At 46.5% G+C, this 21,561-nt stretch overlaps 1 protein-coding gene and 1 non-coding gene across 3 annotated transcripts in view; one reads left to right on the forward strand and one right to left on the reverse strand.

Annotated features, from left to right (window-relative positions):
• FAM227A (family with sequence similarity 227 member A) overlaps nucleotides 1–21,561 on the reverse strand; it is a 51,284-nt gene that overhangs the window by 21,879 nt on the left and 7,844 nt on the right. The window contains exons 3-11 of one of the 2 annotated variants that reach the window (XM_086402861.1): nucleotides 20,089–20,171; nucleotides 15,671–15,743; nucleotides 14,991–15,067; nucleotides 13,055–13,201; nucleotides 9,388–9,489; nucleotides 8,771–8,875; nucleotides 5,309–5,432; nucleotides 3,827–3,934; nucleotides 2,611–2,690 (exon numbers count right to left, since the gene is read on the reverse strand). In XM_086402861.1, the coding sequence (XP_086258987.1) occupies nucleotides 2,611–2,690; nucleotides 3,827–3,934; nucleotides 5,309–5,432; nucleotides 8,771–8,875; nucleotides 9,388–9,489; nucleotides 13,055–13,201; nucleotides 14,991–15,067; nucleotides 15,671–15,743; nucleotides 20,089–20,171 (899 nt within the window). The remainder of the gene's footprint in view (nucleotides 1–2,610; nucleotides 2,691–3,826; nucleotides 3,935–5,308; nucleotides 5,433–8,770; nucleotides 8,876–9,387; nucleotides 9,490–13,054; nucleotides 13,202–14,990; nucleotides 15,068–15,670; nucleotides 15,744–20,088; nucleotides 20,172–21,561) is intronic. The other variant, XM_086402860.1, reaches the window with a different exon arrangement.
• Nucleotides 911–1,017, forward strand: LOC147373072 (U6 spliceosomal RNA). The gene has a single exon (XR_015165000.1). It is a non-coding gene; the product is annotated as a U6 spliceosomal RNA (small nuclear RNA).

A 21,561-nucleotide genomic window follows, 5' to 3' on the forward strand; every position in this document is an offset into this window, starting at 1 on the left:
GAGGATCTTCTTTGTGCTCAGTCTATTCCAGGAGCTTGAGATAGAAGAGGGATAAAGGAAAAGAGGTCCTGTTCTCATAGAGTTTATATTCTAATAGGGGGAGACAGATACTGAACAACATATAAATCCTGCAGTAAGAATAGCAGGGGGCTTCCCTGGCAGTCCAGTGGTTAAGACTCTGCATTTCCAATGCAGGAGGTGCGAGTTCCATCCCTACTGGGGAACTAGGAATCACACGTGTCATGCAGACAAGAAAAAAAAAAAAAGACTAGCAGGGAGCATGATATGTACTGTGTGGGGAATCACAGGCGATATGATAACAGTGACTAGGGAGCCAGGGACACTGCTAAGGTAATGACAGCAAGTTGGAATCTGAAGGGCAAGAAGGAGCCAGCCCTTTCCTTCAGGAACCCTGAGGGAAGCATGTTCCAGGTAAAGGCAACAGCTGGTGACCCAACTGGACACAGGCCTGGAGTGTCCCAGAGGCAGAAGGAAGTGCAGCGAGGGAATGGAAGTGAGGACGCAGGAGAGAGAGGTGGAGGTGGCTGGATTCTGCAGAGTAATTCAGGCTGGGTTCAGGGGACTGGGGGCTCTGGAGAAGCTGGTGAGGTTTAAGCCAGGAACCTCAGCCAGTGTGTGTCTGAAAAAGGTCACTCTGGTCGTTGTGTGGAGAGCAGCTGGGGCTAAGAGTGAAAGAACAGAGCTCAAGAAGAGGTCACGGCCATGGGCCAGGAGAGGAGGGTCGCGCAGGTTGGGATTCAGGGCTCGTCTCCCCAGGCCCCTGCTTTGCTAAGTTGAGGGCCTCCTGGGAAAGCCAACAGGGCAGTTGGACAGACCAGATGAGTCTCAAGCGTGGCCAGGGTATGGAGGGAGATTTGGGCGTTACTGGCATGCAGGAAGCCAGCAGACCGTGCTCGCTTCGGCAGCATATACACTAAAGTTGGAACAATACAGAGAAGCTTAGCATGGGCCCTGCGCAAGGATGACATGCAAATTCATGAAGCATTCCATATTTTTCAGACATAAAGAACAGACTTTTGGACTCAGTGGGAGAAGAAGAGGGTGGGTGGGATGATTTGAGAGAATAGATAGCATTGAAACATATACATCACCATATGTAAAATAGACTGCCAGTGGGAGTTTGATGTATGACGCAGGGCACCCAAAGCTGGTGCTCTGTGACAGCCTGAAGGGATGGGGTGGGGAGGGAGGTGGGAGGAGGGTGTTCAGGATGGAGGGGACACATGAATGCCTATGGCCACTTCATATTGATGTATGGCAAAAACCATCACAATACTGTAATTATCATCCAATTAAAATAAATAAATACATTTTAAAAAAGAAAAGAAAGCCACCAGACCAGACGAAATCACCTGGAAAGGATAGCTAGATAGAGAGGGAAGGGGCCAGGACAGAGCTGACTGATGAGATGGGGAGCTAGCAAGAAAGACAAGAGGAGGGGCAGCCAGCCGGAGAGGAAGACACTCGAAAAGTCTGATAACAAAGAAGCTAAGAGAAAAAAGGATTTCAAGGAGATGAGAGCAACCAGCCATATGAAACAGACCAGAAGAGGGAACAGACTGGGGGCCAGGCCAAGTTGGCCAGAGCAGGTGCAGAGGAGCACAGCGGGCAGGAACCATGGGGTGGCTGAGGAAGAGATGCGGGGGCAAACGAGTCTTTCAGGAAATTCTGTGGGACAGGCAGCAAGAAACGGGGGTGCAGAGACAACGTGGGTTTTCTCTGTAAAGGCAACAGATGCTAGAGGACTGTTCAACGATGGGAGTGAACCAACAGACTGAGGCGAGGGGGTGGGGGGGTTGAGGGGGGAACGATGCTGCAAAAAAGATGGTGTCAAGTGCAGGAGTGGAAGCTGAGTGGTGAGGTCCAAGTCCAAGGGCGAGGGCCCTTCCTCCTAGACAGCAGACTTCGAGGGCACACGGGGGCAGGTGGTCTCGGGGCAGGCAGGCGAGGGCCTTCCTACTGACTGCTGCTGCTTCTTTTTTTTTTCTATTTTTCTGGTTAGGCCCTGTGGCAGGCATGCAGGATCTTAGTTCCCTGACCAGGGATCGAACCCCTGCCCCTTCTGAGGTCTGGAAGGCTGAGAGACAGGGCAGTGTTTAGGGTCGATGGGGACAGGATAATGTAATTAGATTTGTGTTTTGAAAAACTTGAAGGGGTACGAGAGCCTAGGCAGACGGGAGCCTCCTGCAGTAGCGAAGGGAGCTCAAACTGGGGTGTTGGAAGTGGAAGGCAGAGGGGTGGTGGTGCCCGGCGCTACACAGGAGGGAAGAAGAACCAGGAGGAGAGGAGCAAGGAGGTGTCGGGAGGATGTCCAGGCTATAGGATGAGATGAGGGTCACCAAGGAGGAGAAGATACAAAGATACGTGTGCTGCAGCCTACACTGAAAGACGGCTTCCTTTCCTCTCTCCTCCCAATCCCGGCACTTCCAGCTGCCCTTTAGCGCCCCCACTCATCCCTGCAGACCTGAGGACCCAGATCCAGGGCTGCTCCCTGAGATGACGGGGCAAGGAGTGCAGAGATGTGCAACCAACCAGAAGTCACTGAAGCTTAGGGGGCTCCAAAGGTCTGGGTGTGGACCTCACACTTACGTGATGGCAGCAGGTCCTCCTGTTCTGAGTGGCTTTCCAGACAGAGTGCCTCCTCGCAGTGAGGAAAGACATGTCTCTTCCTAAGGAAGAGGAAAGAAAGTAGTTCATCATTTCCTTCTTGTCTTGAGGGTGACACCAGAGCAGGAGCTCTGAGACAGCTCCTCCCTGGAGGCTACGAAAGTGAGAGTCACTCAGTCAGGTCCGACTCCTGTGACTTCATGGACTGTAGCCCTCCAGGCTCCTCTGTCCATGGGATTCTCCAGGCAAGAATACTGGAGTGGGTAGTCATTCCCTTCTCCAGGGATCTCCCTAACCCAGGGATCGAATCCTGGTCTCCCTCATTGCAGGAAGAGTCTTTCTGAGCCATCAGGGAAGCCCTGGGGGCTACAACAGCAGCAAGAGGACTGGCATCAGGCAACCCAGAGCCTCTCTGTCATTCCACCTGCTGAGTGACCTCGGGCAAATTACCTAACATGTTTGATCCTATGAAAGGGTGCAAATACTAACTACTCCAAAGGGCTGATGAGCCACTTAAAGGAAATAATGTCTGCAAAGGGTAAACAAGGCAAGCACTCAACTCACAAGAAGAAAACAAAAGGCACTGGCTTTAAAAGACAAACAAAAACTCAGAACCTTGCAATGAATTGAATAAATGAATTGAAATGAATAAAATCTTGAACTAAACACTTAAAAGAGTAACAACCTATCAAATTCTTAAGATGTTAAATTTAATATTCACTGAAATGTCATTAAATGTGAAGACAATTTCCAGGTGAGATTTTTTTTCTTTTTACTTTGAAATTCCTGGGTGTCCACGATGTCTGCTGGAGGCCAGTTTAAGGTACGTGAGAGCAAGCCTTGAGAGAGAACCACGTCCGAGGATTTCAGTATTAAGGTCCCTCCCTGCCCAGACTAGGGGCTTCCCAGGTGGCACTAGTGGTAAAGAAACCTGCCTGCCAATGCAGGTTAGACGTAAGAGACAACGGTTCCATCCCTGGTTCAGGAAGATCCCTTGGAGAAGGGAATGGCAATCCACTCCAGTAGTCTTGCCTGGAGAATCCCATGGACAGAGGAGCCTGGAGGGCTACAGTCATAGGGTCGCACAGAGCTGGACCCGACTGGAGCGACTTAGCACAGCATAGCAACTGCCTGGACTAGGTGGTAGCTGGATGTGGCATCGGGCACTGGGCATGGTAGTCCCTAGCTGGCACCTTACCCTTCAGCAGTCTTCTTCTCTGAAACATTAATTCTTCTCTCCGGAACCTCTCTGGGTCCAGTTTTGAGTAGTCCCAGCTGTTATAGCTGTGTGGGCAAGGATATATACCTGAGAAGGAGTTAAGAGTGATCATGAAAACTGCTGCAGAAGAGGAAGGGAGGCAGGGAACAGAAGAGTGAGGCCCCTGAGATACCCCTGCTGGTCCTGGGGGGACTGGGCTTCCAGCATGAGCCCCCCCCCCGCCCCCCGCCATGCTGGCCTTGTAGCCTGGCATGAGCCACTTCCTCTCCGTGAGACTGGTTTCTTCATTTGGAGAATGGAGATGTGAGGCCAACCCTGCCCTCCCGACAGTGTGAGGGTCAGATCTCAGTGCTGCATGTTAAAAGGACCGGGAATTATGTGAGGTGAAGGATGTGTTAACTAATCTGCTTGTGGTAAAAACTTCACGACATATACGTGCATCAAATCTTCACACTGTACACCTGAGACTTCCGCAATGTCATATGTCAATTACATCTCAATAAAGCTGGGGGAAATTTCTTCCCTGACACAAATGACTCAGGGGGCGTAGACTGCTTATAAAACAATGTAGCTGATGCTAACAATCTGCTTCCCTGGAATTTTGGTACATGATAGACAGAGGTGCCTACATGAGCAGTCCCCAGTAAAAACCTTGGGCACTGTTTCTCCAACGGGCGTCTGGGCAGAACCATCACACATGTGTGGCTACATGTTCATTGCATCGGGATGAAGGGCTCTGCATCAATGGGAGGAGGAAGCCTGCACGTGAATTCCTTCAAACTCTGCCTGTCTGTCCCCTTAGGATCTGGTTATGTATCCTCACTCCATTGCAATAATAAATCTTAGCTATAAATACAACTGTATGCTGAGATCTGTGAGTTCGACCACATCTCCTGATGTGGAAGTGATCCTCAACATAGGAGGAAATGTGAAAAGTGCTTACTTAGCACAGCACTCAGTCCACAGGGAACTTCTCAGCTTTCAATGACTTTAGAAGATACTTGGGTTGAGAGAGGGCGAGTGAGGAAGGAGACTGAAAAATAGTTGAAAAGCAAACGTCAAACTGGCACTGTGTGTGCTGCAGGGACAGAGAGACAACCCTTGGTCATGTGGGGTCACACCGGGGGTGGAAGGTAGGGCTATCTGGTCAGCACATGGCAGGGGGTTCCTGGGTCCACTCACCTACAGCACATGGTTAATGGGCAGGACTGCTGAAACCTGCTCCCTGCAGATGCAGCCAGGGGCAAAGGGGGACGAGGACTGTGTCAGACTGCTTGAGGAAGCAGGCTCATGGGTATTTCCTTGGGATCTACCCGCACACTTTACTTTCCTGATTGTCAAGGAAAGAAAAGGACAACTGGCTCAGTGAGGAGGTGTGATGGCAAACAGGAACCCACCTGGGCTCTGGTGGAAGACATGTATCTGGAATGGCTTTCCCAGGAGAAAGCAGCCCCCTCTCACCTGAAATCCACAGGCTCATTGTGTTACAGATGTCAGACTTGAACTCGTGCGTGTTGAACCAGGATTGAGGGAAGCAGCAGCAGAAGCTGGTGTACAGGGCTTTACTCAGAAGCGATGGCAACCTCTGGGAGCAAAAGGAGCCCGGGCAATGTTCTGGACATTTCCACACCCAGAAAAGAGCCCCTGACTTCAGAAAGGACCTGTGATAAAATGCTCTACCTGACACTGTGCTACCTTCCTGATCACATGCTTAGCGTTCGTGCTCAGTTGCTTCACTTGTGTCTGACTCTCTGCGACCCCATGGACTGTAGCCTGCCCGGCTCCTCTGTCCATGGGATTCTCCAGGCAAGAATACTGGAGTGGATTGCCTTCTCCTTCCAGGGGATCTTCCTGCCCCAGGGATCGAATCCACATGTCTTACGTCTTCTGCATTGGAAAGTGGGTTCTTTACCACTAGTGCCACCTGGGAAGTCCCATGAGGGGAGCAATTTCCATCTGCAGCTGCCACATATCCAGGTGCACCCCTTATCCTACGTGGAGACCACACCTCAAACATCGTGCTGTGTTGGCCAGCAACCTTCCCCTCCTCCAGTTCCTCTGCATGTGGTCTGTGGCTCAGCCCTGTCTACCACCTGGTCAAAGAGTAGCTCAAAGATGACAAGTACATTTGGCATACCCACATCTTGCTCCATCCCAGAGATAATATTAAGTCTTACTTACTGAGTTTTTTTAACGTGAACAAGTGGTATTGTTGTATCTTTTCAGCTATGCTTAGGCTCAAATTATACATTTATATCTGGCTTTATTCATTTAACATCATAACATAAATACTTCCCCAGGTTATTATAAACTCTTTGGAATTTTTTTTCCAAAAGTGACCTTCATAATATTGTGTGAGTGGCCATTTCAAAACTTACTTAAACATGACAATATCTTGTCATGTTTCTTAGACTTTGCATTACAAATTATGCAGAGTAATTATATTTATTTATGAAGTTAGCTCAGTATCTGGCACATATTAGGCAGTTAAAAATTTGTTGAATGTATGAATGAAAGCAGCTTTTACTATTTATTAGGTTATGACTTGCATTAGATGGTATAATAATAGTAATCATGGCAGCTATTATATACTGGAGGCCCATCAAGTGCTGGGTGATATGTCAGATGTCTTACAATCTCATTTAATCCTTAGGACAACTTGGTGAGAGAGGCATTATTAATATCATCCCCATTTTATGGATGATGAGACTGAGACACAGACAGCCTAAGTGACTTGTTAAGCAGACACTTTATCAGTATAAGTGCCTTTCAGCACATCTGTATCAATTCAGTTTCCACTCAGACTGTCCAGGGGAAATCCTTATAGCCTTCATAATCCTGGGACTGACACCTTTTAATCTATGCAATCTAGCAGGTAAAAAGGAGAATTGAATGATTATTGTTTTAATTTATATTTTTGGTTGTTGTCAAAGATGAACTTTTTCCCCATTTGTATTTCTTCCTAGTGAATTTCTGGCTTATGTCCTTTGTCCATTGGGCCATTTTTCCTACCCATTTGTAAGACTTCTTTATGTTGTGTTGCGTATATGCTAACGGTATTTTTGCATAATTTCTCATTTGCCTCTTTGCAGTAATTTAAACAATTTATATATTAATAGTTAAATCAGTCTTTTATGGTTAGTCCCTTGGGGTCATATTTAGAAAGTCCTTCCCCATCCTCAAATCATATAAATGTTCACTTATATTTTCTTCTAGCAGCCCTTTTAGTGTATATAAATACACACACACACATATACATACATGCTGTTGTTCAGTCACTAAGTTGTGTTCAACTTTTTGTGGCCCCATGGACTGTAGTCTACCAGTCTCCTCGGTCCATGGGATTACCCAGGCAAGAATACTGGAGTGACTTGCCATTTCCTTCTCCAGGGGATCTTCCCGACCCAGGAACTGAACCCATGTCTTCTGCTTGGCAGGTGGATTCTTTAACACTGAGCCACCTGGGAAGCCCACATACATACACACACACATATAAAAAGTATATATGTATATTCACAATTTTGAAATCACATATTTAAATGCTATAGAAATAAATAGAGAAGGAAGTTTCTTATAACCTCATTCCCTGAGTTTCCCTGGATCAGGAAGATCCCCTGGAGAAGGGAATGGCAACCCATTCCAGTTTTCTTGGCTAGAGAATCCCATGGACTGAGGAGCCTGGTGGGCGACAGTCCATGGGGTCAAAAACAGTCAGATACGACTGAGGAACTAACACTTTCAATTTCATTCCCTAGAGATGAGCATTGCTATGAGTTTGGCAAATATTTTTCCAGACTTTTTTTCCCACTCATAGGCACACATACATATACATAAACTTTTTATAGTATGGAGTTGTATAAGTTCCTTTGTTTTTCACTTAAAATATATCATTATATAGAGCTATAGAGCTACCTTATTTTTTGTAACTGCTGCATTCAGCTCAGTTCAGTCACTCAGTCGTGTCCGACTCTTTGTGACCCCACAAGCTGCAGCATGCCAGGCCTCCCTGTCCATCACCAACTCCCAGAGCCGACCCAAACTCATGTCCATTGGTGATGCCATCCAGCCATCTCACCCTCTGTCGTCCCCTTCTCCTCTTGCCCTCAATCTTTCCCAACATCAGGGTCTTTTCCAATGAGTCAGCTGTTCCCATCAGGTGGCCAAAGCACTGGAGTTTCAGCTTCAACATCAGCCCTTCCAATGAACACCCAGGACTGATCTCCTTTAGAATGGACTAGTTTGATCTCCTTGCAGTCCAAGGGACTCTCAAGAGTCTTCTCAACACCACAGTTCAAAAGCATCAATTCTTCAGCACTCAGCTTTCTTTATAGTCCAACTCTCACGTCCATACATGACTACTGGAAAAACCATAGCCTTGACTAGATGGACCTTTGTTGGCAAAGTAATGTGTCTGCTTTTTAATATGCTGTCTAGGTTGGTCATAGCTTTCCTTCCAAGGAGTAAGTGTCTTTTCATTTCATGGCTGCAGTCACCATCTGCAGTGATTTTGGAGCCCAAGAAAATAAAGTCTCTCACTGCAGCATTACAAGTCAGTATATGAAACTATCAGCTTCCCAGGTGGCTCAGTGAGTAAAGAATCTGCCTGCAATGCAGGAGACGCAGGAGACGTGGGTTTATTCCCTGGGATGGGAAGATTCCCCTAGAGGAGGGCATGTCAATCCAGTCCAGTATTCTTGCCTGGAGAATCCCAAGGACAGAGGAGCCTGCTGGGCTACAGTCCATTGAGTTGCAAAGAGCCAGACTCGATTGAAGCAACTTAGCAAGCATGCATATGAAGGAAGATACCACAACTTACTACTAATTACTTTCTTATGGAACGAATGTTAAGGGTATTAACCTGGAACGAGCAGTGAATAGCTATCTAAGATGATTTGTTTTTCCTAAATAGTGGTTGATGCTCACTTTTAAGAGAGCCTCTTCGTAATGGGTCCTGGATTCACAAAACAAAAGAAAAGCATAGTTCTGGGCTATCCGGTCGAACAGCTTGCTCTGGACCTCCTTCTTTGGCTACCAGGAATACAAATAGAGAAGGAATTACAAGAATTACTTGTTGAAACAGTCAAGGGCTGAGAACCTTAACTAAGTGTTTCATTTTTAGGAATCTTATTTGCAAGGTATTTAATTTCATTTTATTTATGAAATGCTATAATAATTTGCTTTAGGATCTATAGAACATGTACAGAGAGGCAGGGTGTTGAGAAAAGCACCTGAAACTCTGAGCCAGGAGGTCCTGACTTTGCTCTCTGCCCTGCCCTTGATCAGCCACATGACGGGCCAGTTCCTAAAGCTCAGGGTTGCTGCAGGCGTGGTGCAATGTTTCCAGCCCAAGGTGTCTGGAGAAGGCATGGGTGGGGAAGGATGAGGGTGACAGGTGAGGCGTGATCCATGGGTGGTCTGTGGAATCAGAGGGGCTGATAACCCATGTTAAAGAGGCCAGGATTTAAAATAAAAAAAAGAGGCTGGGGTTTGTCCCACAGAAAAATAAGCAAGGAAAGAGAAGCAACCAGGTTTGCATTTACCTGGTACCTTTCATGAAAGATCCACCAGAAGCTATCCAGCCATATAGCTCTTACAGAAGGGGAAGAGAGAAACTTCTCTAATTCTCTACCTGAACAGAAAGACTGGAAAAGAAACACAATCCATGTTATTATTGCTTATTTATTTATTTATTCTTTGAAATTTACCTGGAGCTACAGCCAGATTCATAATCATCTCCACTCAAACCCTTCCTTTCCGCCCACATTCTATGGCTTGTTATTGTTATTAATCACACCACCTTCCCACCAATCATCTTTGGAGTCAAAATACTTTGGGGTCAACTTAGAAAAAGAAAAAAAACCTAGAGCCTGTTATACAGAGTCAAGTAAGTCAGAAAGAGAAAAACAAATATCATATATTAATGCGTATATATGGAATCTAGAAAAATTATCTTGATGAACCTATTTGCAGGGCAGGAACAGAGACACAGACGTAGAGCACAGACTTGTGACACAGAGGGGCAGGGAGAAGAGGGTACGCACTGAGAGAGCAGCACTGACATATATACACTCCCACGTGCAAAACAGGCAGTGGGGAGCTGCCGGATAACACAGGGAGCTCAGCTGGGTGCTCTGTGACTACCTGGAGGGGTGGGATGTGGGGAGTGGGAGGGAGGCTCAGGAAGGAGGGGAACAGTTGCCATGTATCTCGCGCTGGCCCATGCCATTCATTCCTTATCTCACTTTTTCACCATCTGTCTCTGTGGTTGCTGCTGAATGATGAAACTGTTATCCCCAATGTATAGAAGAGGGAAGTGAGGATTGAAAGGTTAGAATTCTTGCCTAAGCTTATACAAACGGGGAGGCTCAAAAGCAGGCAGCCTAGGACTTCCCTGGTGCTTCCAAAACAGGGGGCGCGGGTTCAATCCCTGGTTGGGGAACTAAGAATCCCACAAGCCACATATAGCGGCCAAAAAAAGAGCAAAAAGCAGGCAGCCTGGCCCCAGAGATACTGCACGGGCTGCCTCTCCTCTTACCATTTGGAGGAACAGAGTGTGTCCCGGATGCAAAGGGAAAGACTTCTTGGCAGTCCCTTCAGGCCTCCAGAAGCTGCGGGCAGAGTGCATAAGCAAGCCGCCCTTGGTAGCAAAGAGTGCTCTGAGCCCTGCTCTCGGTTCAGTCCTCTCTGCCATTCCTCATGTCTCCTTGGAGAGGTGGGACAGTCAGAGGGGTGGAGAGAGCAGACTGACACCCCACTGCCTGGATTCTCGTCCAGCTCTTACACTAATTAGCTGCAGGGCCCTGACCGATGGTACTGAATCTGTCTGCGCTCATCTGGGAAATGGAGATGGTGATGACAGTCCTGACCTCCAGAACGGCTGTGAGGGTTCAACGAGTGAACTCATGGTCTACGGGTGGCCACCAGGTTCTCTGACCCAGAGGCAAAGCTGGCTGCTGAGGGCATAGGGAAGGATGGAGGAAAAGATTTGAGGAGGCAAATAAATTTGGCATGGCCCCAAAATGGGATGAAAGAGAGTCCTTTTAAAGGCAGGGCACAAATCTTTCTTGGGTTTCCTGGGAGCCAAAGAAAAGCAGGAGCCAGCATCAGATATAAGACTAAAAGCATTCCATGAAATGCAGTTTTTCTTGGGATTAAGGTCTAAGGAAAACATTTCCCAGGGGACCTGAGAAATGGGACATTAGTTAGCACAGCAGTCACCATCCTGGGGGCACCCACACAGCACGTGGAACGAGAGCTCAGGTTCCAGAAAGCATCAGTGGGCTTGTCAAGGGTACAAGGATGGGGAGAAGGTGGCACAGGAACAGTGGATCCAGGAAACACACCATCCATTTTTCATGTCATTCTTCCTCTTTTAAATTTTAGGAAAAGGAAGAAGAAAAAACTACAATCTTGTATACCTGAAACTAACACAACATTGTAAATCAATTATATTGCAATAAAGAAAGAAAAAAACTACCATCTTATCACCCAGAGAATGCTGGTGCTATCTCTTAATGGTTTCACCCCAGATATTCCTGTGTGCTGACATAATAACATTGTACTGCAGAGTTTTACATACTGATGCTTTTCATTTAATGTCATTTAATGTCATAGCACAGTATGTTAAAATACACTCTTTATAAATACTCATTAGAGTGGCAAAGTAGTCCATGATATATAAACCAAAAATGACGTACTGATGTTCTGTCATTAAACTTTTCTAATAACATTGATAAATAAAAATGATCATTTTTTGAGACGTTATGCCTAAGTGCTATGTTGTGTGCTTATGTACGTTATTTAATTTTACAATAATACTTCAAGGTAGAGGCTACTGTTATTGCTATTTACAGAAGAATAAACAAGAGTGCAGAGAGCTACTTAATCTCCAAGATGTACTGCCTTCCGGGTCCTTGTTATCACAAAACCACGTAGTGAACATCCTTTTTACGCTGCCCTGGAGAGAATGTGATGCTTTGAGTGCCTGCTGCTCCTTCACCTCTCTGCTAAAGAAGGCAGGGGATCCAGGACCTGGTCCCAGGGTGACCACTGCCTGCCCTGGGCACCAGCACCTGGTGAAAGGCAGCCATCCGCTTAGTGACCACAGTCCATGCTGGAGCCTGGCACTGGAGAGCCAGCAAACACCACTGTCATACTGGGCAGTGACTGGCCTAAACAGATCATTGCTCTTAGGAAGTCAGCTTGCAAGAGGGAACAGAGGTAGAGACACAGCCGAGGGCAGCAGGGAAAAAATCATGAAGAGGAGGAGAAGGCAGAGAAAGGCTAGGGAGAGAGGGAGGAGGGACAGAGCGAGATGCGGGTATGTTTTGAAGCAGTGAGACGTACAGACAGAAGAGACTGAAAAGCTGGGTGCCAGGAATGGGGGGGTAGTTAGGAGCTGAGGGGTCAATGGCCATAGCTGTTTTGGGGACTCTGGGGCTGTGCAGCTGTGAGAGGCATTGAGGCACAGCTGGAAGATGGCTGAGACAATTTTCTGGGCCTCCTCCCCTCTCAACCCCTGCTCACAACTCTCCCCCAGCTTCTGAGGGGCCAGCATTGTCTAACACACACACAAGTTCTTCTGGGCCTTAGAATACTCCCTTTCTTCCTTCCCTGTGGCTCAGCTGGGAAAGAATCTGCCTGCAATGCAGGAGACCTGGGTTCGATCCCTGGGTTGGGAAGATCCCCTGGAGAAGGGAATGGCTACCCACTCCAGTATTTTGGCCTGGAGAATTCCATGGACTTTAGAGTCTGTGGGGTTGCAAAGAGTCGGACATGACTGAGTGACTTTCACTTTTACTTTTCTCCTTTCTAAGGAACCCGGCTCTCCAAGCTGGTGACTCACCCCAAGGGGTAACCATGGGGCAAATACATATTCTAACTACTGTCTAATTAAGAAAAAAATTAAGGTTACCCATATACAACTTAGTGACTGACAAGGGAACACATGCATCACTAATTAACATGTATCACAAGGGTGTGACCTCAAAATGCTACACTAACAGGTCATGCGATCAGCACGGTTAGGAGCCCAGAGCACTGGGGGAAAGGATGTCGGTTTCGTCGACGGTCTAATCTCAGCTCAGTTGCTTGCAAACTGTGTGGCCCTCAGCAACTTACCTGCCAGACTCAATTCCCTGGGGTGTGAGACTGGGACAGCGCTGTGTCCCGCGCAGGCGGGCGGCCCAGAGGGCTCTCTCTTCTTACCTTTCCGCTAAGGGGGTTTTTCTCAGCCAGGATCACGTTGCCCACCAAGTCACAGAAGTCCACCCCATTTGGAAGATTGTTTGGCCTAGAGTCGTCAAAGGATGGGTACTGGTACAGCTCTGCCAGGAGATTTTTATCTGCTGTTTTCTAAAGACAAAAACAGAATATGAAAATGGGGTCCCTCATTTTGACAGTTTAAAACAACACAATATCTTCTCCTTTTTGTCATGGAGATAATATTAACAATCTTAGAGAATGTTGAAGAAAATGAGAGTGCATGCGTGATTCAAGTAGTTCTTATCCAAAAGATATTTACATTATTTCTATTTTCCTTTCAGGCTTTGAGCACATGTATACAAATATGTATGTGTTACTTCATTTTACGATACATATATGCATACACGCTTTTATGTCTTGCTTTATCCCTTTAGATGTTTCACATTGTCTTCAAATTCATCATATAAAGTAGTGTATCTTGTTAAGATGTGCTATAATTTAATTAACTACTCACAGATGAGTTCAAATTAGTATTATTACTAACTGGGACCATATGGTTCACCTCTTTGATGTTATTTACTTGGCATGAATTTCTCAAAATGGCACTATTAGGATCAAAGGATACGACCACCCCACCTTTATGGTTCTTAACATATATCATTAAACGGATTTTAGGATAAAAATATGATTATAAAAATGTAAAAATACAGAAAAGTAGGAAGAGAGATCAATAACCATGACCCAAAGGCACCTCCTGGAAACGTTCTGAGGGACTGAGCTCCTCTGTAACTGGGTGATGGCCTTGGCAATGGAGAACCAAGTGACTAACTGCATTGACTCTGAGTCAGGTGTCAGCTCCCCCGTGTACTGCTGTGCCGCTCTGGACAGGACATTTAGACCTGCTCGGCCACCATCATGGGTTGTATGACAGTTTTGATGTAGACCCACAACCATCGGGCTCTATGCTGTGTGGGAATTTTCCAGGCTATAAGGTGAAAAAAGGGTAACATATCCTCTAGCATTTAAAGGCTTGAATACACATGAGCTGGGTAGTTTAGAGGGAGCTTAGGAGGATCTTGCCTCCCAGAGAGTGCTAGTGGTAAAGAACCGGCCTGCCAATGCAGGAGTCAAGAGACAGGTTTGATCCTTGGGTCTGGAAGATCTCCTGGAGGAGGAAAAGACAACTGATTTCTTGCCAGGGAAATCCCAAGGACAGAGGAGCCTGGCAGGCTACAGGCTCAATGGGGTCGAAGAGAGTCGGACACAACTGAAGCGACAGCACTTAGGAGGATCTTATCTGGGGCGGCTATGAGATGGGGCCAGAGTGCTACTAGAGAGGCCGCTGAGAGAGCAAGACCCCAGGCGTGGGTATCTGAGCCAGAGGCAGGGGGCTCTGTCACCAGCAAACTGCATGACGCTGGACGGGTCCTCTGACTGCTCCTGTCAGCTCCCTGGGGTGTCTGCAGAGACCCACAAAAAACCCCCACTGCTGTGGGAATGCACCCCTGGGAGCTCTGTGGCATGGTGGCTCTGTGTGAACTGAAGCTGAACTCATTGTTTCTAAGGATAAACAGCTTCTAAGTTCTAAAAATAAATGAACAACTGACCTCTGGAATCCTCTTGATTCTACCTTTTTGAGGTGTTATGAGAAATTCTAAAGTTATTAAAATACATTGGTGGTGTTCAGTCACCAAGTTGTGTCTGACTCTCTGTGATCCCATGGACTGCAGCATGCCAGGCCTCCCTGTTCCTCACCATCTCCTGGAGTTTGCCCAAGTTCATGTCCATTGAATTGGACGTTAAGATAGGTTAAGATTTTCTAAAACAGGTACTCTGCCATTTTCCTACATAATCACCATCCAGGTGCCAAGGGGCCTTTCCCTGGGAATAAAATATAGTTCAGGCCCAGCAGAAACCGACCCAGCAAGAGATCCCTTACCCTTTTGATAACGAAAGATTTGACATTCCTGAATTCTGAGCCCTTGCAAATATACTGTGATTTTCCTTCGCTCTTTTCTGCAGGAGAATGAAAGAAGAGAAATAGGATGTGAGTAACCACGGGGTCTGCCCACGGCTGTGTGGTAATCATACTTGTGATTTTTCATTCATCCTGAGCAGCCAGATGGCATAACGCACTATTAATTTGCCTGAGTTGCTGACTTGCTAAGACTCCGCTCCTTATCTGATCAGACTGCTTTTGAGCTCAGAGAAGCAGTCAGGATGCGCAGGTAAAACATGGGTTTTGAAGTCAGTCTGGGGCGAATCTAAGACCTGCGGTGGACAAGCCTTGTGGTTCTCGGCAAGTGGTTCCCTTACCTTCTCTCAAGTATAAATCACGTTCGAAGGCACCTGCCTCACAGGTAGGGGGTCTTAGGAAGCTTTAACAAGGGGATCCGTATGAAAACACCTAGTGCAAGGTGTCCCCCAGCAGGTCGTCTCGAGATGGCATTGTCCCTCCTTCCTTGCCTGATGCCAAGAAGTGAGATTAAAGGCTCTCTCAGAAGAGGCCAGAGATACTCTCACCTGAAACTCCGGACTCCTACTCAATTACATTTTAGACACTAAAAAAAATCCAAACCCCACAAAAACACCATCAAGTCTACAGGAAAGGAGTTTTGCCTCTGTCTGCCAAGCCGCCACGACTTCGCTCTCTTTTTAAAGCCTTCTTCTCCATCTCATATTTCTCAATTGCCTTCAAAAACCAAAAAAGAAAAGGGGTTTTAGGGTTTTAGTGCAAATCTGAGGGGAGGGCAGGGGTCAGGAACTAGGCCATTTCTCCCGCTGGTGCGCAAAAGGCCTGGAGCAAAGTTTGTGGCAGGGCCTTGCTGTCTCCCCGCTAGGTGGTAGGGCCTTGGTGGCCATGTGTGTCACTGACCTCATCCCCCTGAGGGTCACCACCACTATGTCTCCCACCCCCACTATGTCCCCCACCCCCACCTTCTCCCACGCTGCCCCTCCTCCTGGCCACACTCCCGAGGAACACAGGAAGGAAGCCTGGAGCAGGCTTCCCATCATGGCTCCACGGGTGACAAGCTGCTGTTTAACCTCTGTACAGAGGGATAATAACATCTACCTCCCAGTGCTCTTATAAGGCTGAGATACTACTATAAAGAATCTGATGTGTTTTAAAACACTAGCACTCCGTAGGCTTTCAGATAGGAGCTGCTTAATAAAGAGTAACTATTATTATGATTATTATTAATCATCACCATACCCCAACCTCTCAAGAGATTTCTCTTGATCTCTGATTCCTCCTCCCCACTCCCCCAGCCCTGATAAAAGGGAGGAAAGAAAAACAAATGTCAGTGACCCAACAAGCTGCATTGACTGTCAACCAGCCCAGCGCTAAGCTGGGATAATGAAGTTAATTAACCAAGTATGATTCTGTGTCTTTGCCCTCAAGGAATTTCCAGTCTATTCAGAGAACCAAATTAACATACATGGGACAATTAAGTCTTAAATGTTTAGGATTCAAATGAGTGGGATCGGTATGGGCTGGAGCAGAGAGGACTGGCCAGAAAAGGTCGGGTATGAGTGTTGGGGATAAGGGAGGAGGCAGCTCTCCTTAGCTTGATAAACCGTGAGATGCTTCTCCAGCCTCCCGCCACCTTCCTCCTGAACTGGCAGCCCTGGCCTGCGAGATGAGCTAAAGGTACTAGAATGTGTGCAGGTGTGTGGGCCTGTCGGGGAAGGAGTCACACTGATAAGTCTTTGCACCAACACTGTTGCCCCAATCACGTGCATCAGAGAAGGCACGATGGATGAATGAATCGGATGGGTGAGTGTCGACGTGGCAATACAGCCATGCCGCTGCCACCCACCAGGATGTCACTGTAGCTGACACTGGCAGGGCCCAGAAGGATGCACAAGATTTCCACAGCGTAAGAACAGAAAGGAACTTTGAATCCTGGAGGAAAAGTAAGTTTTAGGGCAAAAAATAATGAGACCTGAGTTTGCATTTGAGATGACAGAAGGACCTACAGGTAGGGCTGTTTCGTAGGAAGCAACTCCCAAACCTGGCTGGCAACCAGCCTCGCTAGGGAATTATTCAGATGTACGGATTTATTAGAGATGTTTATTCAGTCCTGAAAATTCAGAGGAAAGACTGATGCTGAAGATGAAGCTCCAATACTTTGGCCACCTGATGAGAACTGACTCATAAGGAAAGACCCTGGTGCTGGGAAAGATTGAAGGCAGGAGAAGGGGATGACAGAAGATGAGATGGTTGTATGGCATCACTGACTTGATGGACATGAGTTTGAGCAGGCTCTAGGAGTTGGTGATGGACAGGGAAGCCTGGCATGCTGCAGTCCATGGGGTCGAAAAGAGTTGGACACAACTGAGCGACCGAACTGAACTGATTCCTTATTGGAATAAATATCATTCCTTATTGGGTTTTGAACTGTTTATTTATTGTGGCTCTGAATTGGTCTCTATTTAAATTTTTTAAACCATAAATATTTTACATGGTACAAAATCAAACACAGTAAGAAGTCTCCTTCCTACTGCTCACTCAAGATTCTTAGTTTCTTGCATAGCTTTCTAGAGGTTTTCTAGAGGTATTCTGTACTGATTCAGATGAGAGCATACACGGCACACAGGTCTGCACCTGGCCCTTTTCACTTTTAGTTTTTCAAAAAGCTCCCAGGGGAGTCTGATGATCAGTTAGCTTTAGGTATCACTGCTCTAGATAACTAGGAATCTGAGACTGAAATACAGGTGAAAAGCTCAAATTTGCAAATATATCCTTCATTCCACAAATATTTCCTGAGCATCTACTAAAAGTCAGACACTGGGCCAGTGTTGAAGATGCAGCCATGAGCATCAAAGCCCGTCTCTGTCCTCCGAGGGCTCAGAGACTATCGGGGAGAAGCCAGTGACTGCAAGGTGACCAAGGTAATCAGTGCTATTGAGGGTGGGGGACGGTGTCAGGAGTGCACCCTGAAGGGGCACCTACACTGGTCTCGGGGTGGAGGGTGCAAGGAAGGCCTTTTCAGAGGCTGTGGCCTATAGGCAGAGGAAGGTACGCCGTACTCCCTACTGCAAGAGTGAATGGTGAAGCTGCAATGGTGAGTGTACAAGCTCCTGAGGGAAGGAGACTGGAAAGAAGAGCTAGGCAAGTTCATGGCCAGAGACTGGAGGAGAAACCCACACTCAGGGTGTGGGAGAAGGAATAGAAACAGGACATGGCTAGGGTTAAAGCAGGCAGGGGGGTCTGGATCTCAGAAGGAGATGGCTCACTTACTACACATCTACTGAACACTTTTTATGCATCTGGTACTGTGCCAGATGCCCTCTGGTTGGGCAGCGTGGAGCCTGGAGACACTAGTCTGGCTCAGATGCTGACGTGGGAGGAGCAGTCCCATGGTCAAGGCTGATGTATAAAGGTCAGGGCACACCGCGGTCAACAGAGGTTGGGCAGGGTCACCAGGGGAGGGCTCTGGTGGCAGCAGGCAGTCAGCACCTTCCAGGTCTGATAGGCTGCCTGGACAGAGGAGCAGAAAGGACAAAGCCCCCCTTCCAGGTCACGTGAGGACCCACAGTTGCTCCTGCCAGCCCCGTCCTGGCTCTGACTGGCAATGAAGAACGCCGAGAAGCTGTGCCAATGCTGGGCAGCTTGAAAAGTCACCAGATCCTGCTACTGGAAGGATAATATTCATGTTCCTGGCTCTAAAATTATCAAAACAACCCCACAGAACTGACATATAAATATAGTCTTGTTGTAAAATACCCAAACATTTACAGACATACTTGGAGTAATAACTTTACTCATCTTCCATCCCATTCCCTTTCCAGAACTGACTCCATTTGGCATGTATCCTTCCAGACTCTTTCCCTACACATTCACACATATAATGTCCTTCCTGAGAGCCATCTAAGGGTTTTTGAGAGTCTTAACTCATCTATTAAGATGAGTCAGACCATAGAGAAAGTTGAGTGCCCAAGAATTGATGCTTTTGAACTGTGGTGTTGAAGAAGACTGACTCTTGAGAGTCCCTTGGACTGCAAGATCCAGCCAGACCATCCTAAAGGAGATCAGTCCTGAATATTCACTGGAAGGACTGATATTGAAGCTGAAACCCCAATACTTTGGCCACCTGATACATTGGAAAAGACTCTGATGCTGGGGAAGATTGAAGGCTGGAGAAGGGGATGACAGAGGATGAGATGGTTGGATGGCATCACCGACTCAATGGACATGAGTTTGAGTGAACTCTGGGAGTTGGTGATGGACAGGGAAGCCTGGCGTGCTGCAGTCCATGGGGTCGCAAAGAGCCAGACACGACTGAGCAACTGAACTTACTTAACTCATCTAATTCTTGCATATATAATAATACACCTATGAAGTAGATATAGCATCAATGTTATCATCATTTTACAAGACACTGAGACTCATAGAGGCTCAATAGTTTACCTAATGTCAGAATGTGACAGAACAGTACAGCAGCAGGAATTCAAACTCTGACAGTCTTATTCTAAGCCTCTGCAGCTACATACACCCTCATGTACATCTACAGAGCACACGTACAGAGACAGAGTGCTTTCGAACTTAAACAAAATTTTTCCAAATAGTGTGTGTGTGTATTTTGCTTTTATTCACAATTCAATTCTAGGCTCTGCTCGACAGCGGGGTAAGGGAACTAAAGCTCGTGGTCTCCTTCCAGCTTTGGTAAAGAGTGGCTTAACCTCTGTGAAAGGCAACTTGACTGTATCCATCAACATTTTAAATTTTACTTCCAGGGCTCTATCTGGCAGAAATACGTGCAAATGAGTCCCAAGATACATGTACAAAAATATTCACGTTTACTATGATGAAAATGCCACTGAAATAAGGAATAGGGAAGAGTCAAATTGATTTTGCCACAGCCAAATCCTATATAAAAAAATAGGACTTTTATATAGATAAAAATGAAAGTTTATGAATTTAAAGAAACATGTCTTTAAGACTTCTATTGTGCAAACGTGCTTTCAAATTAATAAAGGGGTCCCTAGAGTCCTTTCTTCCTGGAAGCCTTACCTTAGCACTCAAAACTCACCAGGCTGTGCACCAGCGGGCTGGGACTCAGATCCGCGTCAGCAATCACCTGGTTCACCTGCTGAATGGAGCCAACCAGGCACGCTGGGAGGTGGGCCTGTTAAGGAAACTTTCTGGGTGATGATTACACACAAACAGAATAGGCTGGGGGAGCCCGGCCAGGACAGCAGCTCACTTCCTTTCCTGTGCTTTTTCCCCACTCCATTATTTTCTCTGCAAACATTCACACTTCTTTTATCTTGCCTTAAATGAGCTGCTTTAAAAATTGTAAACAAAAATTAACCATATTCTGGACACCTTGAAAAAGAATCACCCATTATGCTACCACCCTGACAACTTACTAGGCTCTGGGGAGACTTCCTTCTAGCAGTATTACATACATACCTTTTCACATAATTATAATATCAGTGTATACCTAGGTTAGTTACTACTCTGAATTCTCTCCCACTCATTATTACGATCACTTTCCATAATCTTTGTAATATTTTAAATGGCAGTATACAAATTCATTTAGAGAATGCATCCTAATAGACTTAACTGTCCCTTGGCTATTGAATATTTAAGCTGTTTATATTTTTTGCAACTATAAATCACGCTGTGATGCACACAGTCACACGGAGAGCTGTTTCCTTATTTGGGATTATTCCTTTAAGAGAGATTTTCAGGTGAAGGATGCCTGGGTCCAAGGGCATCTCGATCTTGTTTATCACTGTTGAAATCTCTGCTCAGTTTGATGGCCCCTCTTATTACCCTCTCTACGTTTGCATTTCTTTCTGTCGTGGCCTCAAGTGGTCTAGGATACATCCTTTGTAAAAGCCCCATAATCCATCACTCCTCACAGCCTTCACGTAAAGCCAGACTCACTGTTACTTCCATTACCCTCAAGTGTTCTTACAAATTGGAGGACACTTGACAAATGAAGATGCCAAGGAGAGACATGACAAATCATAGGGAGTGAAATGGATTGCTTGGGTTGTGATGAGTGTGGGATTAAGAAGAGAGAGGGCACATTAGAAAAAGGCCCAGGAAAGTGAGACCTTGAAGCAGATCCTCATGGGATCATTTGTGCTCATCTTGAGAAGGGTTTCGGAGAGGCCCGGAAAGTGAGGTGATGCAGAGAGATACACGCAGCTTGGCTGGCAGGAGCATGACTCGAAGGTAAGTGAGCTATATAGAAAATGGAAAGACAGACTTATTTATAACCCAAGATGGTCTCTATTTGCTGCATGAGTTTTATGGTCCCCCAGAGACGGGATTCTGTGGGTCCCTGAGACACAAGGTTCAGGGTCAGAAGTGAGATCTGGATCAATGAGGCCAGAGTCAGAGAAGGAAGATTCTGGTAGTGCCTGGATGATGCCAGAAGGGCAAAGTCTGGCCCAGGTAGAGGTGCTGGCAGGTTAGAAAGGTCAAATGGAGTTATTTTTTTAAATTCTTTATTGAATATGCTGCAATATTGCTTCTGTGTTCTGTTTTG

Source organism: Bos grunniens, chromosome 5 (assembly GCF_055505025.1).
Source record: "Bos grunniens cultivar Pamir isolate PY7600 chromosome 5, Bosgru_T2T1.0, whole genome shotgun sequence".
NCBI classification, from domain to species: domain Eukaryota; kingdom Metazoa; phylum Chordata; class Mammalia; order Artiodactyla; family Bovidae; genus Bos; species Bos grunniens.